The sequence below is a fragment of the Ornithodoros turicata genome, chromosome 8, assembly GCF_037126465.1.
Source record: "Ornithodoros turicata isolate Travis chromosome 8, ASM3712646v1, whole genome shotgun sequence".
Classification (NCBI taxonomy): Eukaryota; Metazoa; Arthropoda; class Arachnida; order Ixodida; family Argasidae; genus Ornithodoros; species Ornithodoros turicata.
Window position 1 is genome coordinate 33818028 of NC_088208.1, and position 23905 is coordinate 33841932.

Below are 23905 nucleotides of genomic sequence, written 5' to 3' on the forward strand. Positions count from 1 at the left end.
GTGCGTTAAAATTTGCTGCGTTCGTGACAAATTAGAAATCACAGCATCGTCGTGGCGTTCGGAGCAACAACGCTAAAGATGTGCGAATAAGTCTCACACTGCAAGATTTGCATGTCCAATTATGTGAATCCCCCCCCCTCCCCCGCACAAGCAATATGGAGCCAGATGGGCAGGCAGGCCGATCGGTAAAGCGGTAAAGCTAGATTGTTTTTCTTCTTCGTAGAATATCTTGGTCGCTGATTACAGACACTGAGTCAACGTTCGCCGTCCCACGCAGAAGCGGTTATGCACTTGGTTCGAACTTGGACACGGTAAAGTCTTCTAGCTCTTTGCATGCTTTTACGAAGTTGAAACACTCCATAATCGCGACTATTTTCTTACGACAAGTCACACAAAGCAGTTAAAACCAGAAGCTGGCCATCCACAACGCTTTGATATACGCGGGAAATGACATTGATTAAAAGAGCCAAAATCAAAGAGGAGAAGAACAACAACACACGCAATGACCGACAAATACAAGGAATTATAATCAATCAGTATTTTTTATTGACCCCAGAACTTCAAACACCGAGGCACTGACGTTTACGAAAGTGAACTTTTCCCACCTAACCGCTCTCACCGTGTTCTCCTGGCATGATTTCTTCATGCCATGCTTCAAGAATACGCGACACACGACCACACGACCCTCACTTCCACTCAACTCTCAGAACACTCCCTCGCCCCAGTGGATGTTGAATTTGCCATGTGCGCCCCCACGGGGAAGCAAGCACCAAACGCCTGCCGGAAGCAAATATTCGAAGAAACAAAGCAAGAGTGAGACGCCCTTGGGCCGCGCAGCGGGCCTGCCTTGTGTTATTCCAACGGTCCCCTTTTTCACTCTCCTGCGTCCCCGCACTTCACCAGCGCAACTTTCTCCTCCCGCTCTACTTTGGCGAAAACGCAAATAAAAAAGAAAGAAAAATAAAGCGAAAGCGCCAAGACGTTCACCCGTCTGTGGCTGCTCCGAAAGCTCGAATCCCCCGAAGGCTCGCCGCTTCCCTTCCCTCGGGGCGACTTAATGGTTAACTTCGGTGGGCAACCCTGGACACTCGTCTGCGAAGGATGAATATGTTCGCCATGTAGCCTTTTGTTTGCGCTTCTTTATTTGTCGTCTCTTTGTTTACGCCGAATTAACGGTGTTTTAATGTGCGTCGTTTTGTGCCTGTGAGTGTATGTGTTGTGCGGTTTGTTGTCACGCGTTTGGATACAAAGGATGGCGACGGATTTGTGCTGCTCCAACGCAAGCGGCGGGTACCACGTGGCTGCGGTAAGCTTTAATTTGCGTGGGAGTGTGTGTGTGTGTGTGTGGGGGGGGAGTAGTCAGGGCGTTGCAGTGATGCTGAGCTTGATGTGTTCGCGTTGTTGCATGTCAGCATGAGGTTCAAAAGGCGTTCGGAAGCGTGAAAGCAGCGCTGTCGTAGAGATGTCTTCGGTGGGGAGGCGTTCGTATGCGTTGCTGTCTCAGTTACCTAACTCTCAACTATCTCTGCCATCATTCAACCCATGGGCAATAATGGTACTTGGGATATGCTCGCTGTAGGTGCTTCAAGCTAGCAGTTTCACTCATCCTGGCAAATGACACGGTGATTGAGAATCGTTGTAGAAAGCCGTAATGCAAAATGTACGGAACTCTGTGGTCAAAACCAGTGGCGGATGCAGATTTTGTTTTATTTTTTTTTTAAATCTAGAAACTGGATACCGAAACCACTTGTGCATGTGAACAAACAAGTTGTTGAATAATCATATTTCTCTGTCAAAGTCTCCTGCGTTTTTCGTTTTTGAACGACTGCGTTTTATGGTCCAATATTTTCTGGACTGCGTGCGAACGCGCCAGGCATCTCACGAGTCTCTCTGCATTTACTTTTGAGTACCTATTGCTTCAGGCGTGTTGCTGTTGGTCGCTGGCGTCGCCAGGGGGGATCACCAAGGCTGTCATCCTCACCGACTCGCGTAGCGCTCTGCAAATGGTGATGAACCCCACATGCAATAGCATTCGAGCCCGGTGTATTAGAACGTCATGTGTCCAGCACGAGACAATCGGTGGAGACATCTCCCTGCAATGGATCCCCTCCCACGTCGGCATTAGTGGCAAGGAAAAAGTGGATCAACTAGCATTTGCTGCACACCACAGCACTAGCCCTAGTTTGCCAACCCCGGGAGACAGCGACAGAAAATTGGTGGTCAATGAGATAGTTATTATGCAGCACCCTGGGATCCGGGACATCCTGGAGAATCATCGACTTGATCTCCCGCAGGAAGGACTTTCCCGCAGTACACAAACTCTGCTCTCGCGGGAGAACTACCTTGGCCATTGCAGGAACTGTACGGTGGATGATGTCCTACATCCCAAAGGCTCTTTCACAGAAAGACACTCCAAAATTCGCAGCCTCGTCTACTTTCTCCAAGAATCTGGCCTCGCTCAAAGGCTATAAGTACTGCTCGGACTTCTCGACAACTCTGCAATGGCAGCCCTAAATCTTAAATTTCGGGCGTCATCACTCCTTCATCTGTTATCACACCATATCATCTCATCCTGGCTACAATCGTCACGCAGCCCACATACGTGAGGCGAACAACGGCAAGCCGGTTCGTCACCACCACCACAGGTGGGGGGGATGGTACCTGTGGTAATACATTTGGGAGAGGGAAACGAGGGTGAAATCCTCCTCTCCCATGCACAGTCCCCATAGGCGCTCTCCCGCAATATTATTCTGACTGCGCCGCTACTGTTGGCAACAGAATAACAACTGCAAACGATGCAGACCAATAATAAAAAATGTAGGCCTGGCAGTAATGTCCCGTTGTGGTACAGTAACGCAGTCGGGACTGCTGTTGTTGTGCCAGGCCTTAAATACTGTACTCAAGTTACTCCATCTTAAATTCTTTTGGGAGTAAATTGGTATCTTGCAGATACTTTTAAAACGTAGTGTTTAGTATCTCAACTGAGTTACTTTTTAACAGTAACTTGTACTCATTTCTTAAGTTATTCCTAACAGCGCTATTTTTTTTTTCGAGAAACAGGTAGGTCGGGAGAAAGATTAACTTGGTTTGTTTTGGTTGGGCGCTATGGCACTTTACATGTGCGTACATTTCAACTAAGATATTCCGGTGTGCCCCCTCCATTCTGCGGCGTTCCTGAGGTTTAGCGGGTACGCGGGACAATGTGTTGGCGTGAAGGGCATGTTGGTGAATGTAAGGGGTCTGTCGAAAGCAGGCATGGATTAATAGTGAGCAAAGGAAGGGCTATTAACGTTAATACCTGACATGAACAGTTGATTAAAGAGGTACCGTGTCAGGTGGCTTGCTCTCTTACGTTCGTTTCGTGTGGCTCTTCCTGCTCCTCTATGCACAGCATCGAGTACCGGGCGAGCGACATTATCGTGCGATTGCTCCGCGGAGGAGAGCATGTACCAAGAAGATATCAAACGAAGACGAGAGTACCCGAACGATATCCGTTTTTGTCTTCGCCTTGTTTGTATTTGTTTGACAGTACATTTAACAAATTGTAACTCGATAGTATCTTGAATGCGACTTTAATATTGTACTAATTGTGGTCAAATACTTTGCAAGGTTGAGTTTTTTTTTTACACTTCGTTCAGCGCTACTTTTTTGCACGATTGCACTGTTTTGCACTACTTTTTTTGCGTGGCACTCAGTATTTGTATCTTGTACCAGCCTCCTTGCTACAGTGCTATAGGGTTGTTTCTGTAATGAAATGCACGACAGAAAGGCGCGGAGGCCAATGCGACGGCCCCCTATGGTCGTGGAGAAATTGAGGAGGTCAGGGTGACATCTATCGAGTCCCGACTCTTAGATACATTCCTCATAAGGCAGAGAACGCGCTAACTGACGATTCCCACTTGCGGTGCGGATGCCACCCAGCCCGGTCGCTGGATGGCGCCACTTTCTCTGATTCGCAGTTTTGGTTTTCAATGACAAGGTTAAGAATGTGTAGTCCAAACTAGCTATCGATTGGTCGGCATTAAACAGTGCGTCGCCATCATATTGGCTCGTCATTTTATTGGCGTAGACATGGGAAGCGGGGGGGGGGGGGAGGTTCAAACCTCTCCCGAAATTGTACCTTTAGTGGTGCATTTGGGAGAGGGAAGCGAGGTCGAAATCCACCTCTCCCATGCCAAGTCCCTATAGAACCCATCCGAAGAAAAGGTTAGCCAGCTACAGCTGGCTAACCTTTTCAGTGACTTTCTTCTTTCATCGTTGATTTCTTAGGCAATTTGAGGCTTTGTTTGTATCTGTCCCTTCTATGTGTTCAGCCTCAGAACATTAGTTTCTCTCTATTTAAACAGCTTACATAGTAGATTGCGATAGATGATGCTTTATACATTCATGTCGCGTTGCCGTGGATCGCTTTTATTGGATGAAACTTTCTTTTTCTGGGCAGAAGAATGCTGTCTGTTCGATATATCGGCGGCTTAACCTGTACAGGGTGTTCAAAATTAAGCTTTCACTAGCACTTTATAAATAGGTGAACAAAAGAAAACTGGCTGCTATTTTTCTATTCCTTGAGTAAGAAACAGGTGCTACATAATTAGCAGCACCTGTTTCTTACACAAGTACCGTAAAGTTACCATCCGGTTTCCTGTCATCGCTGTGTTTACGTAGCGCTCGTGAAAGCTTAATTTTGAACACCCTGTATTATAGAAGTGTCAACACCCCTTTAACTTCTCCAAGCCAGAGTATACGTCCATAGCACGAGAGATGCTTGGAGCAGCTTCATAAGAAGTCTGCCAGATTCAGTCCAAATCCAAGTTGGGCATCCTTTTGGTTAAGGTCACCATTCTCCAAGTCGGCTTCACCTAAGTTGTCGTCACCTCATAAGACGTTGGTTCGAGTAGTTGGAAAAAGTTGTCCCGCGTGAACGCAACGTGACCCTTCCCAAAATGTCAGGTTGGTCAAGTTAGGTTAGGTTAAGTTGGGTTAGGTTAGGCTAGATCGAGGCCGTGCCGACATGAGACTGCGAGTGTGAGGGGAAGCCGACTTGGCAGAGGTGAACCAGAGGAACACCCCCTATCTGTCCAGAATGACGCAGCAGCGGTGAGATTTCTTCCTCTGCTATCCCGGGCGCCCATTCTGCTGTTCCTTATACATTCTACCTACCTCCCACAAGCGTCCCACAGAACTCGAGACGGACTGCCAACAAAAATGGCTTCCATTCGTAGTGGTGACCCTGTGCTGCTCTTTATGTAAGGTGAAGTCCAAGGAAGAGTGAAGTGTGTGCGCGCGTCCTCCTCTTGTTTGCAGTCTTTGGCGGAATGCGGCACAAAGCCCAACTAACCCACCACACACGGCTTCCGGTTTCCGGAGGAAAGTGCCTCGGTCTTTTATCCGCCCCAAGGAGCATCTCTCTCTATCTGTCTCTCTCTCTCTCTTTGACACCTCCGCACATTGTTGCTGGTCTTCTCAGCGCTCGCTCTAAGATTCTGCTATTCTTGACTGCTAGCGTTCACGGTGGTACAGTGAACAAAGAACTTACGTTTTTCTCTTTTTTTTTTTTTTTTGGAAACGTACCGTATGGCCGCGCACTTTGTTTAGTTCTTTACTTAACATCTTTATTTGAAAACGCAAAAGTCGTGAGAGCGAATGCCCGGCAGGTGATGCAGAAAAGGCCGTCCTTTCTTTGCGTACAACGTAATGCGTAATGAGAACACCTTTGTGCATGGAAGGTGGTACAGGAAAAGGAAAAAAAGGAGAAATAAGGCATCCCAGTCTTTTTTTTTTAAGGGACAGTGTAAGAACCTAGAAATGAACTCTGTTTTTGTTTGCGGTGATGTCTGCACTGCAGTCGTATTTTCATGCGCTTGTAGAGAGCTAGTTAAATACTGAACGAAGGGAAGACATGTGTTTTTATTATTATTATTATTACCGACGCACGCATGCGGGGACTAGTGCAGATACTGGCGATGTACAGCTCCTGTCAATTTTAATAACGCTGGAAAAAATTCGGTCTCATTTCCCATCGCGATAACAGCCGCCCCTGGGGCACTGGGGGTATGTTAAGTGAACAAAATCCTTGCGTGAAACTAACAGAATAATTTTGTTCAATTAATCTTTCCTCACGGCTCCAGAGGTTGCTGTAATCGCGCTCGGGAACGAGGCCACATTTTTTCCCCAGTGTTATTATTAAGGTTGACCGGAGCTGTACTTCCTGCACCGCGTGTCAAATTCGGGAGCCGTGCTTTGCCCGTGCATTCATCCACGCAAAAGAGCGCACCTGCTATCCGATCCGATCCAATTCAATCTTCGGTCTATACAGGCTGATAGGTACTAAGCGGCACGGCTGGGGGGGGGGGGAAGGAAGGGGGGGGGAGAGGATATGTTTAATAGAATGAAAAGAAAAAAAAACGAAAAGCGGAAACGTCAGCCAGGCTAATGCCGGCTTGCGCAGCTAAGACCTGCCTTATGCGTCAAGCGAATATCGTTACTCCATAACTGAAATACTGGCCTACCGATCGTTATTCGTAAATTGGGAGCAGATGCGTACATCGCAGCTAGCTGACAACGTCACCGTAACACGTTCCATTTAAATTTATTAGGGGAATCAGGCAACTGGTATAAGTGAAGTCTTGTTCCGAGGCATTGCGTGCAGATTTGCCGAACAATATTGAATAAGCTTCAAAAGTCAAATTTCCACTGCCCGTGAGAGTAAAATCCGGTGCGGTACAGTTCTAAAATCTATCGGTTTATATGCTTTCCACTTGTTGTAAAGTTGAATACCCTTGTTGCGTCTGCCACCCCCGCTTTTTTTTTTCTTTTCACATATATACAGCGAGTTTTCAATTTCCTCTTTCTCATAATTTCCGGCTTTTACGTCTCTTCCAGGAGACTTTTGCAGACAGCACTGTCACAACGTTGACACGTTCAATTTTCACCTTTAAATGTTCCCCTCGGCACTCTGGGAATACGTGACACACACACACACAAAAAAAAAAAAGATCGAGCCTTATCATCGGATCCATAAAATACGTCTGCACCACATCGGTCTGCTACTTTTGCGCTCAACGAGGAATGAATAACCGCTATGTATGTGCGGGTCTAGTGCGATACGAGGATTACGTGAGTCTGAAAAAGTGCGGGACATATATGCTTGCTTGGCGCTCTACGCGTTCCTGAATTCCTATTTATGAAGTGCTCGGACATGAGCTGGGAAGTGGTCAGGGCTTGCGCCCATTCACTGATTTCTTTCACGTTTCTGATAGCGTAGAAAAGGAAACCGGCGATTGGTCGGTGAGTTCTCCAGGGCTGGGGTTTTCTCTCAGCGCTGCAAGGCAGATGTTTGCGCAGTTGTCTATGAAGTCGGCCCAGGATTCGCGGTGCCTGTCAAGAGCGTGTCGTCCCATGTGAGGCTGGAAAACAGCTCGATGGTAGCGCAACATTAACAGTCTTCAGGGCTGAGTATGAACTGGATTGGACTGGACGGATTCTCATGCTGCTTGCGTGGAGTCACGAACAGTGATCTGGATTCATCCCAATCTGGATTTGCTGTCTCTCTTGCATTATAGTGACCTTTCTTTTTCGTTTTTTCGTTCATTCTTCTGATTTGTCCTCCCTCTGTCTTCTGGTTGGTTGTATAGTTGCATTCGTATAGTTGTTGGGAGCTGTAAGTTGAAGTAAGAGGAGCGGTTCACAAACGTTTTTTTTTTTTTTCGAATACGCACGTTTAAAGCATGCACTATACGTTCATTATTCACATGTGCAGGATAATGGGAGAAACAATTTCGGTAAAGCGATAACGATAGCTAGGGACACGCTGAAAACTGACAGGTGTTGGGTTCGAATCCCACCACTGGCTGGGCTGCCTGAGTTTTTCCCTGGGTTTTCCGAATACTTTTTCAGACGAAGTTCCCCCTGAAGTCGGCCCAGGACGCATACTAACCCCCTGTCCCCACTCCTTCCTGTTGACCTCTCCATCTGTCCACGTCTCTACGCCGCTCATATAGCCACAGTTGCTTCGCGGCTTTAACAAGGAACAAAAAAAAGCGATAATGGTTTGTCGGCGAGATGCTTAGGGGCAAGCCGTTGTGTCTCTCATATTTTACTGGCGTTCCTGCAAGTGAGGGGGAATACGGTAAGCCAATAAAACTGGAAGCAGAGATACAGTGATGACGTAATACCCTGCACCCTTCTTGAGATGTATGCGGTATTCCGACATAACTCGGACTGATGGATTCTGGTTTTAGTGGTCGCTATTATTTCACACACAAAAAAGAAAAAAGAAGACAGCCATCATCTGCGAATTGATGGAAAGAATACAGGGGTTACCTACGTCGAAGGAAGGTTGATGATAATGGTTGTAATGAACTGCAGTTTCATTGCTGATATGCTTGCACGAACATCGAATGGAATGCAATGGGAAAAAGAAAAACGTGAAGATGCTAGCCACATCAACATCGAAAGATGCATGCTAATCAGGTATATGAAGTTGAAGAAGAAAATGAGTTGAAAGAGTGACGTAACTTCAAAGACGGTCCAAGAGCCAAAGAACCAAAAGATTCAAAATATTTTGCCTGCCCCCGATATCTCGAAGAAATGGTATCAGAGCGTTCTAGAGCATCACGTGCGTTAGAGTAGCCGTGGTTTAGGTACGTCGTTGCTTGGGTGGATCTTTAGGGAGGTTATTCAGAGAGGCTGGTCACAAGGAATCAGGACTTTGGGCAGCAATCTAGGTAGAACGATAATATTTCCCCTTTCGGAGAATTTCCTCGGATGGGTTAACAACTGTTGCACGAAGCCTTCAGTGGTCATGGGATTTCGCCCCTGAAATCTAACACTGTCCCCTTTTAAAGGTCACGAGGCTCCGGGCGTTATTAAAACCTGACACGAGAAACCCGTTCAATTGAATGCAAGCGCCTGTACTTAATCCGACTCGAGTCGCTTTGTTGGCGTGCAACAGGAGCAGCGGAGGGGAGCAATCTGCGAAATCGTTAATCCTCTCGGGGAAGTCAGTCTTAAATGCTTTCCTTTGGCGCTTAATTGCAGGTGGCTGTTGCAGACATGCGGCCCCAAAGATTGGCGTCTCCGGCCATCGCCGCCGTGTCCGTCGTTACGCTGCTCGTTGCCATAGAGACGGGAGTGGAGCGACGAGACGGCGTCGTCTACCTCGACGTTGACTTTGGAGACGGAGATCCACTTCGGCGCCTGCCGCTCACCGGTCTTCCACATTTACCCGAGTATACTACCTCCTGCGAGAAATCTTCGACTACACGGTGTTGGAGGACGCGCCTAAAGTATATCTACAAGAGGGAAGGTCAGTATCGTCCGAGGGTGACGGCATTCTTTCACGGCGGCAACGTCACCAGGACTGCAGAGGTCCAACAGGTGATCAGCGTCTACAAGGACCTCCGGCGAGACAGGAACGAATATGAATTACTCTTTGCAAGTCACATTTCTGAGACTAAGAAGGGACAAAACATTTGCCTGAAGAACGTACCCGAGGGCCTCGATATCACTGTCCAGTTCCGAGTGGCACAACATTCTGCCAACGAATCAGAGGAACGAAGCTTACTTACGTCATCGTCACGTTGTTTTAAGCATACCTTTCTGCGACCTGGCGTTTACACAGTGGACGTTTTCATTAAGAACCCTGTCAGCGCCATCCAGCACAGCAAAGTGATCACGGCCCACGACAAGATATCGGGGCTAGCCATCTTAATACTTGGCCATCGAGAACCGATCCATCTTAAGACGGGCAGGCGTGTCACACTCCGAGGAACTTTCCTAACTGGCTCGAGCGTGGTGTGTCTCTGGAGCATAGACACCCATCTAGCAATTTCGCCACAGCTGGACGCGAATGACATCTCCAACTGCACTATCACCTTCCTGGCGCTGAGGCATGGAAAGTACGAAGTTGAACTCTCTGCATCGAATCCACTGGGAAGTACTTCGCCCGTACGGCTGTCGTCGGGCATACTCGTTCAAGACGCCTCAGAAGGCTTGCATCTCTCCGTGCCCCATGCTGTTCGCTGGGGTTCGCCCTTCACAGTGACTGCTACACTGTCCCAAGGAACGAATGTGTCTCTCACGTGTTATGTTTCGCCTGTGTCCAGAACGATGCTGGCGAACTTAGGAAAGTCCATGAGGCCAAGACCGTCGAAGGCGTCGAAGAGTTATGCTGCGGTGTTGGCGGTGAGGACAACGGGTCGTCACCGTATTAGAGTTCGCGCGTCCAACAAAGTGTCTTCTTCGTGGGTGACTCGTTTGGTGTATGTCTGGAAGCCTGTGTCGAGACGTCTCCACCTGAGGACTGTTGGCTGTGTTCGTCGCGGTCGAGAGAACTCGCCTCAACTGAGAGTCGGCGTCATTGGAAGGGGTAAGTTTGTGATTGCTCTCTGTTTCTTTTGCATCATGGTTAAGAGGACATATATCGGATTTGCGTTTAAGACGTTAACGCACACGTGCCAGACACTTCGAAGACAGCGTCTACCGTTACAGAGTGTCGTTCAGCGACAGTCTGAGTCTTAGGAGGTCTACATGGTCTATCTGAGCGAAAACATAATTATCGCCTTGCGTCGGCAAAGCTATCAACAGACGCTTAGTAACTTCAAAGAAACATGACGTGTAAGTTTGCAACACAATGTCTAGCAAAAAAAAAAAATCGAATTAGGGGTACATTTACACGTAAGGTGAGCCAGCCTGTTTATGTGTCGACATGCTGCACGCGCCGCAGGGTAGGACGGCGGATAATTTCGACCCCATGGGGTTCTTTTGACGTGTATTTTGGGGTGTATTTCAGACCATGCAGAACGTGTTAGTTTACTTGAAACATGATGAGCAAACACAAAAAAGAGAGACAGGATGTTGAACTCCATCACTTTAACTCGTTCATCAGCTTGTATTTTCTATGTGTAAGCGCCCTGGTGTAGCCAGTTTGACCTCATCGCGGCTCACATGCCATGTTTTTTTCTTCTTTATCACATCACATCACATCACCATCACCCTCTGTCCCTTGCGTTTGTTCATAATATAATTTACCGGCTCACGAATCCTGCCTTCGAGTTCCGACCGGTTCCAAGGGACCATAGACATGCGCCGTGCACACTCTCTAGGGCAGCGTTATTAACGCTGGCGTGTTGTCCGCTTCAGCGGAGTCCGTAATGAAACGGGGCCGAATTCCCAACACGCGCCCCCACCAAGACGGCGTTTTAGAACCTCGATTGCACACGGCATCTGTCCCAACCTGCGAGGCCGCGACGACAGGTTCGCGAAATCTTTCCATTCGGGCGCAATATCGGGGAGGAGGAAGCAAATAACCCGGTTGCAATATAGGCCGGAGAAATGTTAGGCGACTAAATTTAAATGTATTTGTGCCCCAGCAGCACCCCGAGGCGGTATACGAACTTGCTTTAATATCCGAAGCCGCCTAAGCGCTGAGTCGCGAAGCCTCACCAGTGATCGGCGCCGTGCCGGAAATTGGCCGACACAGCGCACTTCCGGCGCAAACACGCGTGCAAACAATGGCACTGCGACGGTCGGTTTGGCAGTTCGAACGCCGGGGCCTCGTGACCTCACGAATAATGTCATATAGGCAGGCCTTTGGGTATACGCGTGTGTGTATGAAATGACCTCGTTCCGAAGTCGCCTCATAAGATGCTGAACTGATGTGGGTCTACACATGGCGGGCTTGCTGGGAACGCCTTTATTTTGGTTTCTCGGTATCAATTTTAATCGAATCCGACCCAGTTTTTCCGAGTGTGAGGCTGTCCGGACTCAAGCTGTGTGCGAGATATCAATTATTTGAGGCTTTTCCAGCTAATAGTACTGCCTCGGCTAATATGAGGACTGAAAATTGTTTCTGTTCGGCACGTGGCGACCTTGAGACTCCGTATGTCATCAAGTGCCCACCAAGAGTCAATATGAAAAAAAAAAAAAAAATGAAAAAAAGAAGGAGAAGAAAAGACTGTATGGAGAGGCACTCCCATCAAGGTGACGTTCCTTGAGATTGAGGAACAACAGCGGACGAACATAAAGCAACATGACATGCTCAACCGTTGTTGGTCCTCAATGTTGAAGGATGTCACGTTCATTGTTATAGTTCATGTTCACGTTGACTGTTATAATTCCAATGCAAGTGAACTCGTACACGCGTTCAGATCCCTGGTCAAATTTCTTATGGACGATTCCGCCTTTTCCACGTATTAATACCTAGTAGGTATTAGACAGTAATAGGTTATCTTCGTTTTGCGCATACGTACGTGCAAGCTCCTAGACGTACTGCTTACGCGTACACGTACACACCTCCAGATTTACTTTAACGTGTAAATGACGGAGTAGCCTGTTCTGATGTAGGAGCCAATATCTCCGTACATCTCTTTCTACACTTAACCTAGCATGACGTACAACGTATATATAAGAATGCAACTCCCTAGCGTACTTTATTCGCTTACTACATTCGCTAGGCGGAAAGTACGCGCATAATTTCGCTTCCGCCTTTCCCCTTTTGCCCCAGCGCCCTGTTCGTACGTCGCCGGTGGTCGTCTGCTAAATTGAATTAATCGCGATCACCTTCACCTTCCTTTCACCTTCGCTGGTCAATCAATAAAACCGTCACAGCCGTCTCGATCTTTCTTCCGAACAAGGTATCCTGTTAATTCCTCTCCGTTCTCGAACACGCCTGGACATTTCCTCACCTTCGATCGGGGCCTTTCTTCCAGTCGTCACCTCCATCCAGTGCCCCTGACCAATTAACATCGGACAAACTTCTTCCAATCGGATTGAACTTTTGACGCGGCAGTTGAAACATGTGGCCTTTTTCTTCGTCTTCGTCTTCTTCTTCTTCTTTGATTCCTCGAAACAGAAACTGCCGGAAGAAACGATTCTTCCACGTGAAGGAGCCGACGACAAACGAATCTTTTCTAATAAGAAATTAACTCAATATCCAATTTAAAACACGAGGACCGCCCTGGCGCTGAAACAAAAATCTCGCTCCGGGCGAGGAAACGTATAAGCGAGAGAGGGCGGTGAGACGTGAGTTAGATTATGTGTGAGCGTATAAATTATTTCAACGCTGGCTCATTTCTTTTCCTTTTTATTTTGATTTTATTTTCATTTTCACTCTTGTTGCTGTGAAATCAAATAAGAAAAGGAAGCAGGAAGCGCATAGCACGGTGTCAGGAGCAGCTGATAATTCTGCAGCATGCTCTTTCTTTTTTTTTTTAAACCTTTTTTTAAACGTCTGTGCTGGTTAAATATTTATATACGGGGCACGATTTTTCTTGACACTTTGCATGAATTTCCTTGCATTGCATCCGAGATTCCCTATTCGTTTACTTATTTATTTATTTCTGTGCGTGGGGGAGGAAGGGGAGAGGAAGGGCGTGGGAGAGGGTCTGGTGATCGATACAGCGTCCTGGTGGTGATGTGAGACACTTTTTCCAATTTGGCAGCGGTGCAACCTCTCGCAGACTCTTCGATTAACTCCGTCGTCGTCTCTCTTTTCATTTTGGAGGAACAGATGCACGCGTCCATACGTCGACGTCAACAGCGTATAACTTAACGCTGCTGGGCACACCCAGCGTCGGATGTTCTGAAAAACGGATGCTTATCGCGATTCTATATTCTTTTATCTGCGCATATAGCTTTCCTTGGAAGTTGGAACGGGGTCTCAGAGTCCATATGTACTTGGTTCCCTATAGTCTCGGGGTTTTACACTATGTACCAACTTCACCGGCTCGCTTGCTTCTTAGCCATCTTTTCATTGGCATCATATATGTCCCACGAAAGAAGATTTAAATAATGTTTGCTGGGATTCTCTATGGAAATTCTCCACAGTCGCCTGCAGCTCAATTAACTAACTGGGCACACTCCGAGAAATCTCAAATCAAGTATACTCAAAACAAAGTTGTTGCTGTTGTCGTCGTTCAACATCACATCGTTGTGGTCCTTACACGGAGTCCATCACATCATTTCAACATCACAACACTTCAGCTTCAAAGCCCATCATAACCAGTTACACCATACACCGTAACTCAGTTAAAATTATCTGTCTAAACCAGCTCCCGTGGCGTAGTGGTTAGGATGATCGCTTTCCACGCCGAGACTGGGTGGTCACGCGTGTTCGAATCCCGGCTGTGCTGTCTGAGGTTTTCCGGCAGACCTTCCAAGCGAATGTCGGCACAGTTCCTCCTGAAGTCGGCCCAGGACGCATACTAACCCCCCTATCCCCCACTCCTTCCTGCTGTGCTCTCTCCATCTGTCCACGCTTGTACGCCGCGCATAGACACAGTTGCTTCGCGGTGCGAACATGAAAAAAAATATCAAAACCTATCATTCAACTTAAATATCGCATCACATCACATCATAGGCGATCATCCAACATCACATCGCAGCCCATCACTCAACATTACATCATTCTCCATGCTCAGTGATCTGATGACGCATGGTGTGATGTCATGTTGGAGTTGAAGTCGTATGATAGGTTTCCAGGTTGCAACACTCACTCAACATCAGGTCATATCGCAGCCCGTCACTCAACATCACATCATTCTCCGTGGTGATGTGATCGTGAGTTATGTTCATGATGGCCGCCATGAGTGAATATGTTGTCCAATATATGCACTGGCCACGCAGCCTGATCGTAAGAGCTCTGCATCGACTCCCTTTCACGGAAAGTTCGATACATGTATGACATGTATGGAGGCAGCGCTCATGCCAGTCGTTCTCAGAAGGAGAAGCACTTTGTTTTTGTTCCACTTTCGCCAAGGATAATATGTGAATGGGGAAAGCATGTGACGCCGGCAAGAAGAGCGCCAATCGCCGAGTTGGTGAGGTGGGGCCCCCCTCGAGAGAGAGTTGATTCATGGGCGAGCTGTTGCTGCGGAAAACGAAATGCGTGGCCCACGATAAAGATGTCAGTTGGTCTGGGCAGATTTTCTTCCTCGTCGTTTCTGCCGGAGGGAACTCAGCCCTTGGGAGAGGGACAGCCGTGATGCACGGAAGCAGTGTGCGAACGGCTAAAGTCGGCGATGGAGAAGAGCGACATGTAGAAGGCAGTTAGTAGTAGTAGTTACCCGAAAGTACACTCCGAAAACAAAGGGGTAATTTTAATCCTCTCGTTGAATAGGTGCGTTGCCGCAACCACTATTCCCTTTTGGGACGAAACGCGCAAGTTTATGCGAGGTCTTAAGACTATTTCCAGTGCTGGGGAGTACATTTCAGAATTAAGGGACTAAAAGAGAGAGAGAGAGAGGGAAAGTAAATGCAATCTAGGGGACTAGAAACTGTAATTGTTCCTTTGTTTCTTAGAGCGTAGTAGGGGTAGTAACTGCAAATAATTTCACTTCACCTTCTACAACCACAAATAACTGTAGTTCGTCTTGGTGTGGAAGCCGTCTGTATAGAGTTCGCTTTCTCTCTACAGTGTCTTCCTTTCAGGGGGTGTCTGTATGTGTCAGCGCTGTCCATTTTGTGTCCATAAGAGGAGGAAAAAAGAAAAATATAGAGAGTTCGTAGTGTCTGCGAATATTGGATTTTTTTTTGAATATCGAAGCGAATACTTATATAACGAGAGGATAGAGAGGTAGCAGTCGAGCTGGTGGTATAGATCCATAACCTAAAAACCCGATACTAGGGGACAAAAAAAAAAAAAAAGGAAAATCGCGCTACCCGTGTTCCTATTGATTACAACAGCCAGCCGCATGACTCTCTACGTCGCGACAAGTAGTGCGCCCGACACCGGAAATGGGGGAGCCCTATACAGTAGTATAATTTCCCCGGCGGAGTAACACTACTATAGGGCCGGCGGACGGACTACGTTTCGTGCCGTTCCTAGCACGAACACGGGTATTACGTAACTGTAAACGAAACGAACGTCCATTCGTATAAGTGATTACGTTGTTTGCGTTGGCGGTAATTGCTTTTTCTACGATAAGCGTTAGATCCCATTTTGATAGAAGCGAGTTGCTCGAAAAGCGTGGGATTAGTGCGGTACGAAAATGTACCGCTCGGAGAACGCCGTCGAGATGAAGCATAAATGACCTTTTCTGCGAAAGCATAAAAACAAAGAATGAGCCTTTCGGAAATGTTCTCCTGCAACGCAAAGTGCAGGCTGTTATGAACCGTAAAACTTAATATCTTTCTTTTTTTAACTTTCGCTTCGGGGAGAAACGCGTAGGACGGCTAATGAGCAGTGCAGGAGTGAGGGGAAAGGGAATCTTATAATCAGAGTTTGAGCAAAAAAAAAAACAAAAAAAAAACGGGAAATTGAGGCGGAGGACGGATGCTTTTCGTTTCTGTCTTCCGTTCCTTCTTTTTATGCGTGCGTGTTTGTGAAGAGTCCGAATAGATTTTAGTCAACGACGTGCAGTTTTAAAATCTTTTACTCGTCGTCGATACATTTCTTTGTGCTCGGAAATTTATGGTTTTCGTTTTCTCTTCAGTGACTTGTTCTGATGTGGTTGTTGTAGAATGCTACAGAATATGCGACTCGATATTGCTATACGACGGACGAGAATAGATGAATCGGGAAAAAGGGGAGGCTAGCGTGTGTAGAGCCACTAAATGGTGTACATATTTAATGGCTATAGGCGTGTGTATAGCAGGGTTGCGGGATGGAGTCTCCCATTCCGTTCCAATTCCATTCCGAGGAATGGAGATTTGCGATAATTCCATTCCTTTCAATTCCTCGGAATGAAGAGGTATGGTCAGTTCCCACTCCAGGACTAGCTTGGCAACCCAATTCCATTCCGTTAATTCCCTCAATAAAAGAAAAGGACCGGTAACCATACTGGCAAGTCCGGCAGTGCTAGAGGAGATTGACATTACCAAGCACGGAAAAGGTGCAAAGACAAGGTTATTTCACTCTTGACCGTGTGCAGGTGTGGTGCAAAGGTTGCGAGCGCAGAAGCCAGCACGCTGAAACCAAAACTGCCCACCTGGGCACCCAGACCATTCCATTCCATTCCCATTCCTAGGACAGCTTCCGCCATTCCATTCCAATTCCATTCCGGGCTCTGCTAAATCTGGAATGATTCCGGAATCATTCCAACTCCGGAATGGCAACTCCGCAGCGCTGGTGTACAGGGTAGGACCTGGTACCATTTTGTAGCTCACTGACTAGCAAATTTGCTCACTCACTCAATGAATTAATGAATGAATCAATCAATCAATCACTCATCAGCTCACTTACATACGCAATGACTTAGTCGACTGCCTACTCTATTACCCACTCACTCGCTGAGCTCGAAATGCGCCCCAACGAACGGTCTCGACTTTCATGTCACTGTTTGTTAGCTATCTGTGCTACATTCCCTAAGTGCTTTTTTTCCCTTCTTGTGTGTGTATGTGTGCATATCCCCCTTCCGACAAGTACTCCCTCTAGTGACTTCTCGAGTTTATAAACGCGTGCCGCGTGTGTTTCGCAGGACGAATAATACCACGCGTTAGCCGCAAACGTGTGTCACTCATAGCGCTCTATACAGGAACGGACTACCGTAGGGATAGTCTCTAATTTACGACCAGTAAACGAAGCCCCCTACGTGTCTTTTATGCGGAAATGGCAGTAGATTCTGGTACACTGGCACGCGTATATCCCGGGCGTAAAAAGATTAGTTGGCGTTCGATGGTGATAAAATGAAATGCAGTCTCAAAAGGCGATGTACGCGGCCCATTTTTCTAAGTTTAGTTTGCGCAGATGACAATTTATGCAACGCTGAATACTAACAAAACAAAGTTTACAAAAGAGCTGCCGACCGATGAGGACTATATTATTCTTGTAGAAAGGCAGCTGATGACGAAGACATTGGTTCCTGTGCTATAGGACTTGAATTGTCAACTGAAATGTTGGAACCATGCAACAGGAAGCATATTCGTTTTTCAGTCCCCTAGTTTAAATAAACAAATTTCGCAGACCAGAAATCAATTCCAAATTATGTGGGCAGTGATGAGAAGCAAAGAACATGAGCTGTTCTATGTACAGATGTCTACATTACTTAAATACATTAAATACTTAAGCTGTACAAATGAACACAATGCGCTCACAATAGGTATCCCTATCAATACATGCTGACTGGCAATACACGGCTATACTTATACTTATTCCAAGAACAATATCGTGCACGTTGCTGATAATCCCTCTTAACTGAGTCGACGCACGGTTTAGATTTTAAGCGAACTGGAGTTCAGTAGTCAGTTGGGCTTGCAATTATCAGATTACAGGAAGCATATACGTGAAGAACACTTCACTTCAGTACTGCGTTTAAGGACAGATTACATTGTGCAGTGTGACGAGGGCCATTTGTGTATTTAGTCTACGCTAATTTGAACTCTTATTTCATTTACTGGACTCATTCATCAGGTGGACCCTGCTTGGTTTGTTTTGTGTGGTTTTTCTTCCTTTTTTTAAATACTCCTTGGTCTTCTTGCGGTTGGTTTTTCTACTTTCGTTTCTACACGAGTACTGGAGTACCCTGACATCTCCATAATTTTTTATCTCAATCAATCAATCAAACTTCACTTTCGGACATATGAATGGGGATGCATGATATTCCTTTTCCTCTTCCAACATTTAAGAAGCACAGAGGGAAACATAGCAACTTTCTCTTTCTTACAAGCATTTTACAATGTAGAGCACTAAAAAAACAACCACGCTGAAGCTTAATTTTTTAGTTTTTAATTACTTATTAGTTTTTAATTAATATAGTTATTTCAGTGCTCTACACTTGAACTCTGACTTGATTTCCCTTGTTCAATGACATCTGCTATCCAACATTTTACAAAGCAGTGCAGCCGTAAAGCGCCCTCCTCCGCACACGTTCTCTGTACTGCGGCGAAACATGTTTTACGGGTAACCTAGTAGACGCTTTAATCAAGGTTTACAGGTGGTTCTGCGTACGACAAGACGAGTAAGCACAGCACTGTCAACGTAACGTTCTGTGTACGCTTTCTGTACGTTCTCTGTACCGTTATCTGTACTGTTCTGTGTACCGTTCTCTGTACTGTTCTCTGTACTGCATCAAAACGTGCCTCACAGGTAACCTAGTAGACTCTTTGTTTTACAGGTAACCAAGTTTGTTTTACAGGTAACATGCGGCGAAACACGTTTTACAGTTAACCTAGTATACTCTTTAATCACTGTTTACAGGTGGTTCCGCGTACAAGGCGAGTAGGTACTACACTGCCAATCTAACGTTCTCAGTACTGTTCTCTGTAACGTTCTCTGTGCGTTCTCTGTACTGCGGCAAAATATGTTTTACGGGTAACCTAGTAAACTCTTTAATCACGGTTTACAGACTGTGGTTCCGCGTACGACAGGACTGCACTGGCAATCTAACGACAGGACATTTCTGTCAGTTGCAAAAGCGTGCCTGTTGATATGCCGCTGGTTTAGACATGTTAAGCCCTCTTTTCGGTCGAAAATCGTTTTGCTGGGCAGATCACACGCCCAGCCGGTATCGCCGTATGGCCGCATTAAGAGCTCCTGTTTCGCTGCACGCGGAGTTTGGAGCGCCGCGGGGCAGCCGGGGACGGCTTATATTTAGTATCCTTGCACAAGCCAACTAATTACTGCGGAATTTGCATACTGACGACCCTTCAGGGAGACGTTGCGAGCGCGAAAAAGTGCCCCGCGTTGCCGCTGTTGCTGTTTTCTTGCAAAAGTGCATGGCATATATAGGCCTTAAGGACGAACGTGGAGGAGGTCATAACGAACTGGTCCCTCCGCGGACGCAGCACTGGGGCGCTTTATTCGTGCGCGCTGGGTACTCTTGCAAGTGGGGGGGACGCAGTGGCTAAAGTGGAAACTAGAGTCACTAGAGTCGGAGACCATAGTGACTCTAGCGGAAACGAAAGGAACTAAAAAAGAAGCAGTGAGGCTCTTTGTGTTGAATGTACCACAGTGATGTACTCGGTAGCATACATGGACCTGTAGGGGAGTTGGTAAGCTTCCAGAGATAGGATTGGGAAGGACACTAGAAGGTATTGACGGCAGATCATTCAGCATATTCAAGATTCTTGGACAGAGGAAGGTATTTCAATGAACTAGAGTCTAGCAGCTCCGAAGGACGATATTCCCCGCATTCCACCTAAACGAGGTGAAGGAAAAACGGAAATGCGATGGCCCTGGAGGAACAACAACAACAACGAGAAATAAGTAATGATGGTGTAGTGGGATGTTTCGCCGCTGAGGCGGCGCCCTATCCCATTGCTTGAGAGGGAGCAGATGGTGAATGATGATGAATGTTCATGGGTTTTCAAATCGTACGAATCGGTGTCCGTGAGTATTGGCTCCATGCCTGCATGCCATGGCGATATCTTCGCTTAAAGGTGCAGAGTGATAATAAACGGTAGGAGCAACTTATTTATTTACACGTGGTAACTAGACTTTCGTGCACGAAAGTCTCGTTACCATGTGTAAATAAATAAGTTGCTCCTACCGTTTAATATCACTCTTTGATTTACTCACCACCGGCCACTTGACATCGCCTATTTTTCTGCCTTCGTATCTTCTTAAAGGGGCAGTAAAACGCAAAAACAAGTTCACTTCAAATTACGTTAAAGGCTACGTTAATTTCGACCTTGTTATCATAATTCAAAACTTTGTTTCCGTTGCGGATCTACAATCGAAATTATACCGGACCCTTTCTTGCTTCGGCGCTAAGCATTGAACGTCTTCTGAGCTCGTGCATCGGTGTTTTAAGTCCAAGCTGCACGTGCACGCGCGTGCTACGTCATGGAGCAGTCCAAAAAACATGGTGCGCGTGGCGAAGCGGGCTGGCGTCACTGCCCGAAGGACGTGTCAGTGTCAGTAAATGTTGTCAGTGGAACATTCGCGAGAACTGTTGTGGGGTGTACAATTCAGTGGATCTGCATTGAAAAACGCAGCAGTGCGCCTCATGCCGCGCATATACGGAGCACTACGATCGAACCCGTTCCAAATCCACTCCACAAAGCCACGATAGCTATGCGAGCGCTTCTCCTGCTGTCTCATTGGATGCCGCCCATCTTTGCCTCCTGGGGATCCGATTCGTTACCGCCAAGGACGGCTCTGTTTTCGTTGCGTGTTTCTTCTAAACGGAAGCGCTGTGTGAACTAATTTTACTTGCATCGAAGTAAACTAGCTCTTCAAACGAGGACAGGGGAGAGGACCAACACTGTGCTAACACTCTAGCACAGTGTTGCCCGGTTCACCGCAGTTATGCAATTTTACTTGCATTATACTAACTGAAACACGGATTTTCATTTGATAGTACAAGTCGTTTTCGCATTTTGGTGCTCCTTTAAGACCCACGGAGCCTCCCGAGCCTTCGCGGCGATCAATTGGCGGCAGACTGCGGGCAACTTGCGTCTGGACGAGAAACCGATTCATGGCTCAAATGGGTTGCCAAGAACTGAACAAAGAGCCTTCTTGTCGGAGTCCATAACTTTCCTCTGGGATGCTCCGGCTAACATTCTATCAGAGCTGAACCCCGATTTCTAATCAGCCACTCTCCATGGCAGCTCGGACGTACTCAAAAAAAGAAAAGGAGAAATGGACTTTGATCAGTGTTTGCGGGACCGCACACGCATATTTCCCACTCCGGTTTCCCCGTCTCCACCGGAGCATTGAGCGCTTCAAAAGCCTCACTTCCAGCGCAGACATTAATTTAAGAAGGCAGTGGATCGTTCTCTAACACTCTTGAAGGGAGACCATTGAGAAGTTGCTTTTGGAATGTAAGCAACGGGCCGCGGGTTCCGGTCGGATAATAAGCCCGCATGAATGCAGCCGCAACGAGCTTGTAGTTCGTTAGGGGAGGGGGGGGGGGGGCAACATAGACATCCGGACTTTTCTTCAAAGCTAACAAATAGATGACGGTCGCTTTCCCTCTTAATGACTTCATTCATTACCCCTCACCCGGAGATCAAGGCTCGTGAGATTTGTCTCTCTGTGCAACGTTTTACCCCCGCTTCAGTTCTTTTGAAACGCGCTATGTGATGGACCGATTTAGAACATACTGTTCTCACGTGGACGACCGGAGCTTTTTTTCTTCTTCTTTGGTAGATCACGACTGACGGGCAGGGAGCTGTCGTTACAGCGTGTGTGGGTGTGGGTGTCAGGCAGTGCAAGAGATGTTTTCAGTGCGTTTTTTATGTGTGTGTGTTACTTCCTCTGGAAGTATCTCGGGGGTCATTAGTGACCTACTGTGTTTCAGCGTGTCTATCGTGTGTGGCAGAGCTACAAAAGCAAAACCCAGGGTCATGCTAGAAACGATTACTATTATTGTAATGTTTCTTTTTGTGTATGCCTCCTGTGTTCCTTCCTGTTTCCTTTATACAACGTAGGTGTGCGAAATCTTTTATTTCTAGAGCGATAGCTTTGCTGGGAAAACCACCCTTGTAAGTCAGTCCGTAACTTTATGTAGGATCACATGACAGTGACCACGCGACCAAAATTTTGCCGCCAACAACGGCCCCATTAAGCATTTCGTCGATTTCATTTTAATCTGTGCAAGTATTTCTTCCGTGCTCATATCTCACACAGCAGTACTCGTGAAAGAACAAAACAGACTTTAAATATAGATGTCTCTGATGGAAATTTTTTTTTCTTGCCCGCCGCATCTTCGCAAACTGTCCTTGGAATGCGACCAATGTATTACGTTATACTTCTACAGAGAAAATGGAACCCCGTATTGTGGGAACTCTGCCTCCCATGGCCACGCAACCAGCTAGAAGGGAGCAGCAAAAGAAGAAACGGAACGACTCTTTTAAGACGGACCATTCGTTTCGAGACAGCCACGGAATATAAGTATGGCCAGGGCCTTTTTAAACGAGCTGCACGCGAGGCTGGAAGGGCTTCGCTGCCCATCGCGGGGTCACCATCGGATGTGCAGCCGCTTCCAATGGTGGTGGGACACGAACAATGTGCGGGACGATGGCGTGATTGGGACTCACTCCTCTCCGCTGGTTCCGCGCTGCATGGTGGCCGTTTTAGGCCCATGTCCTTTTCTGTGACGCTATCGATTTTGTGATATCATATGAAGAAACGTATATAGCGATGATGACGTCTTTTAGATGCTCGGAACTCTTTTTTTCCCCTCCATTTTCTTCCTAAAGAAGTTCTCCTTTTCTCCCTTTAGTGTTCTCATTTTGGTCTGTTCCCATTATTCAGTTTCGCTGAGGTTTCCCAAACTCTTTTTTTTTTTTTTTAAGTTGAGGGATAAACGTATACGATCTGCTACCTGATCTGCTACGTGATAAACGTGATCAATTACCTAACACTATTTGCAGAACGGTGCGAGGAGCACACTTTTAAGGGAAGATAATCCTAGTAAATTGGGGAGCAGCTAGGCGCGGTTTCGCCAGTGCTGGTTAACTTTGAGTCCAGATCAGGGTTGATCAGAAATGACTAGGGATACTACACAATAATACAAACATATATAGTTAATGCGAGACAGAAGGTGAAAACAAACTCATAACTGCAGTAGAGAAGCGGCAGCAGATTAAAAGATTAAAAAAAAAGAAAATTGACGCAACTGATGCTGGCAATGAATTCCATAATTTGAAGGGACGCGGGACAAAAAACGAAAAAAAAAGAAAAAAAAAAGAAAAGAAATGTGTTAGTGTGACAAGAGAATTGGTCGCACTTATGAGGGTGATCCAAACGGTGACTCATATAATGATGTATGTTGGCAGATGTATGATACGTACGGCGCCGGAGAATGGTATAGCTTATGGAATTTAAAAAAAATAAAGATGACTTTGCAGCGTTCGACATTATTCGAAGTGTTCAAGGGGAAAAGTAGATTTAAGTGCGGTAACCTTATAGGGCCATCGTTGGCGGTAAAATTTTTGAATTCGAATTCGCGAAATTCCGTGTCACGTGGACTGTCACGTGACCTTATAGAGCTACGGACGGACCTACACGTTGGCTGGTCCTCCA

At 46.7% G+C, this 23905-nt stretch overlaps 1 protein-coding gene across 1 annotated transcript in view; it reads left to right on the forward strand.

The window, feature by feature from the left end:
• The window catches only part of LOC135367064 (uncharacterized), a 416498-nt gene that overhangs the window by 29522 nt on the left and 363071 nt on the right, over positions 1-23905 (forward strand). The window contains exon 2 of the mRNA XM_064600159.1: positions 9037-10366. Within this exon, the coding sequence (XP_064456229.1) occupies positions 9037-10366 (1330 nt within the window). The remainder of the gene's footprint in view (positions 1-9036; positions 10367-23905) is intronic.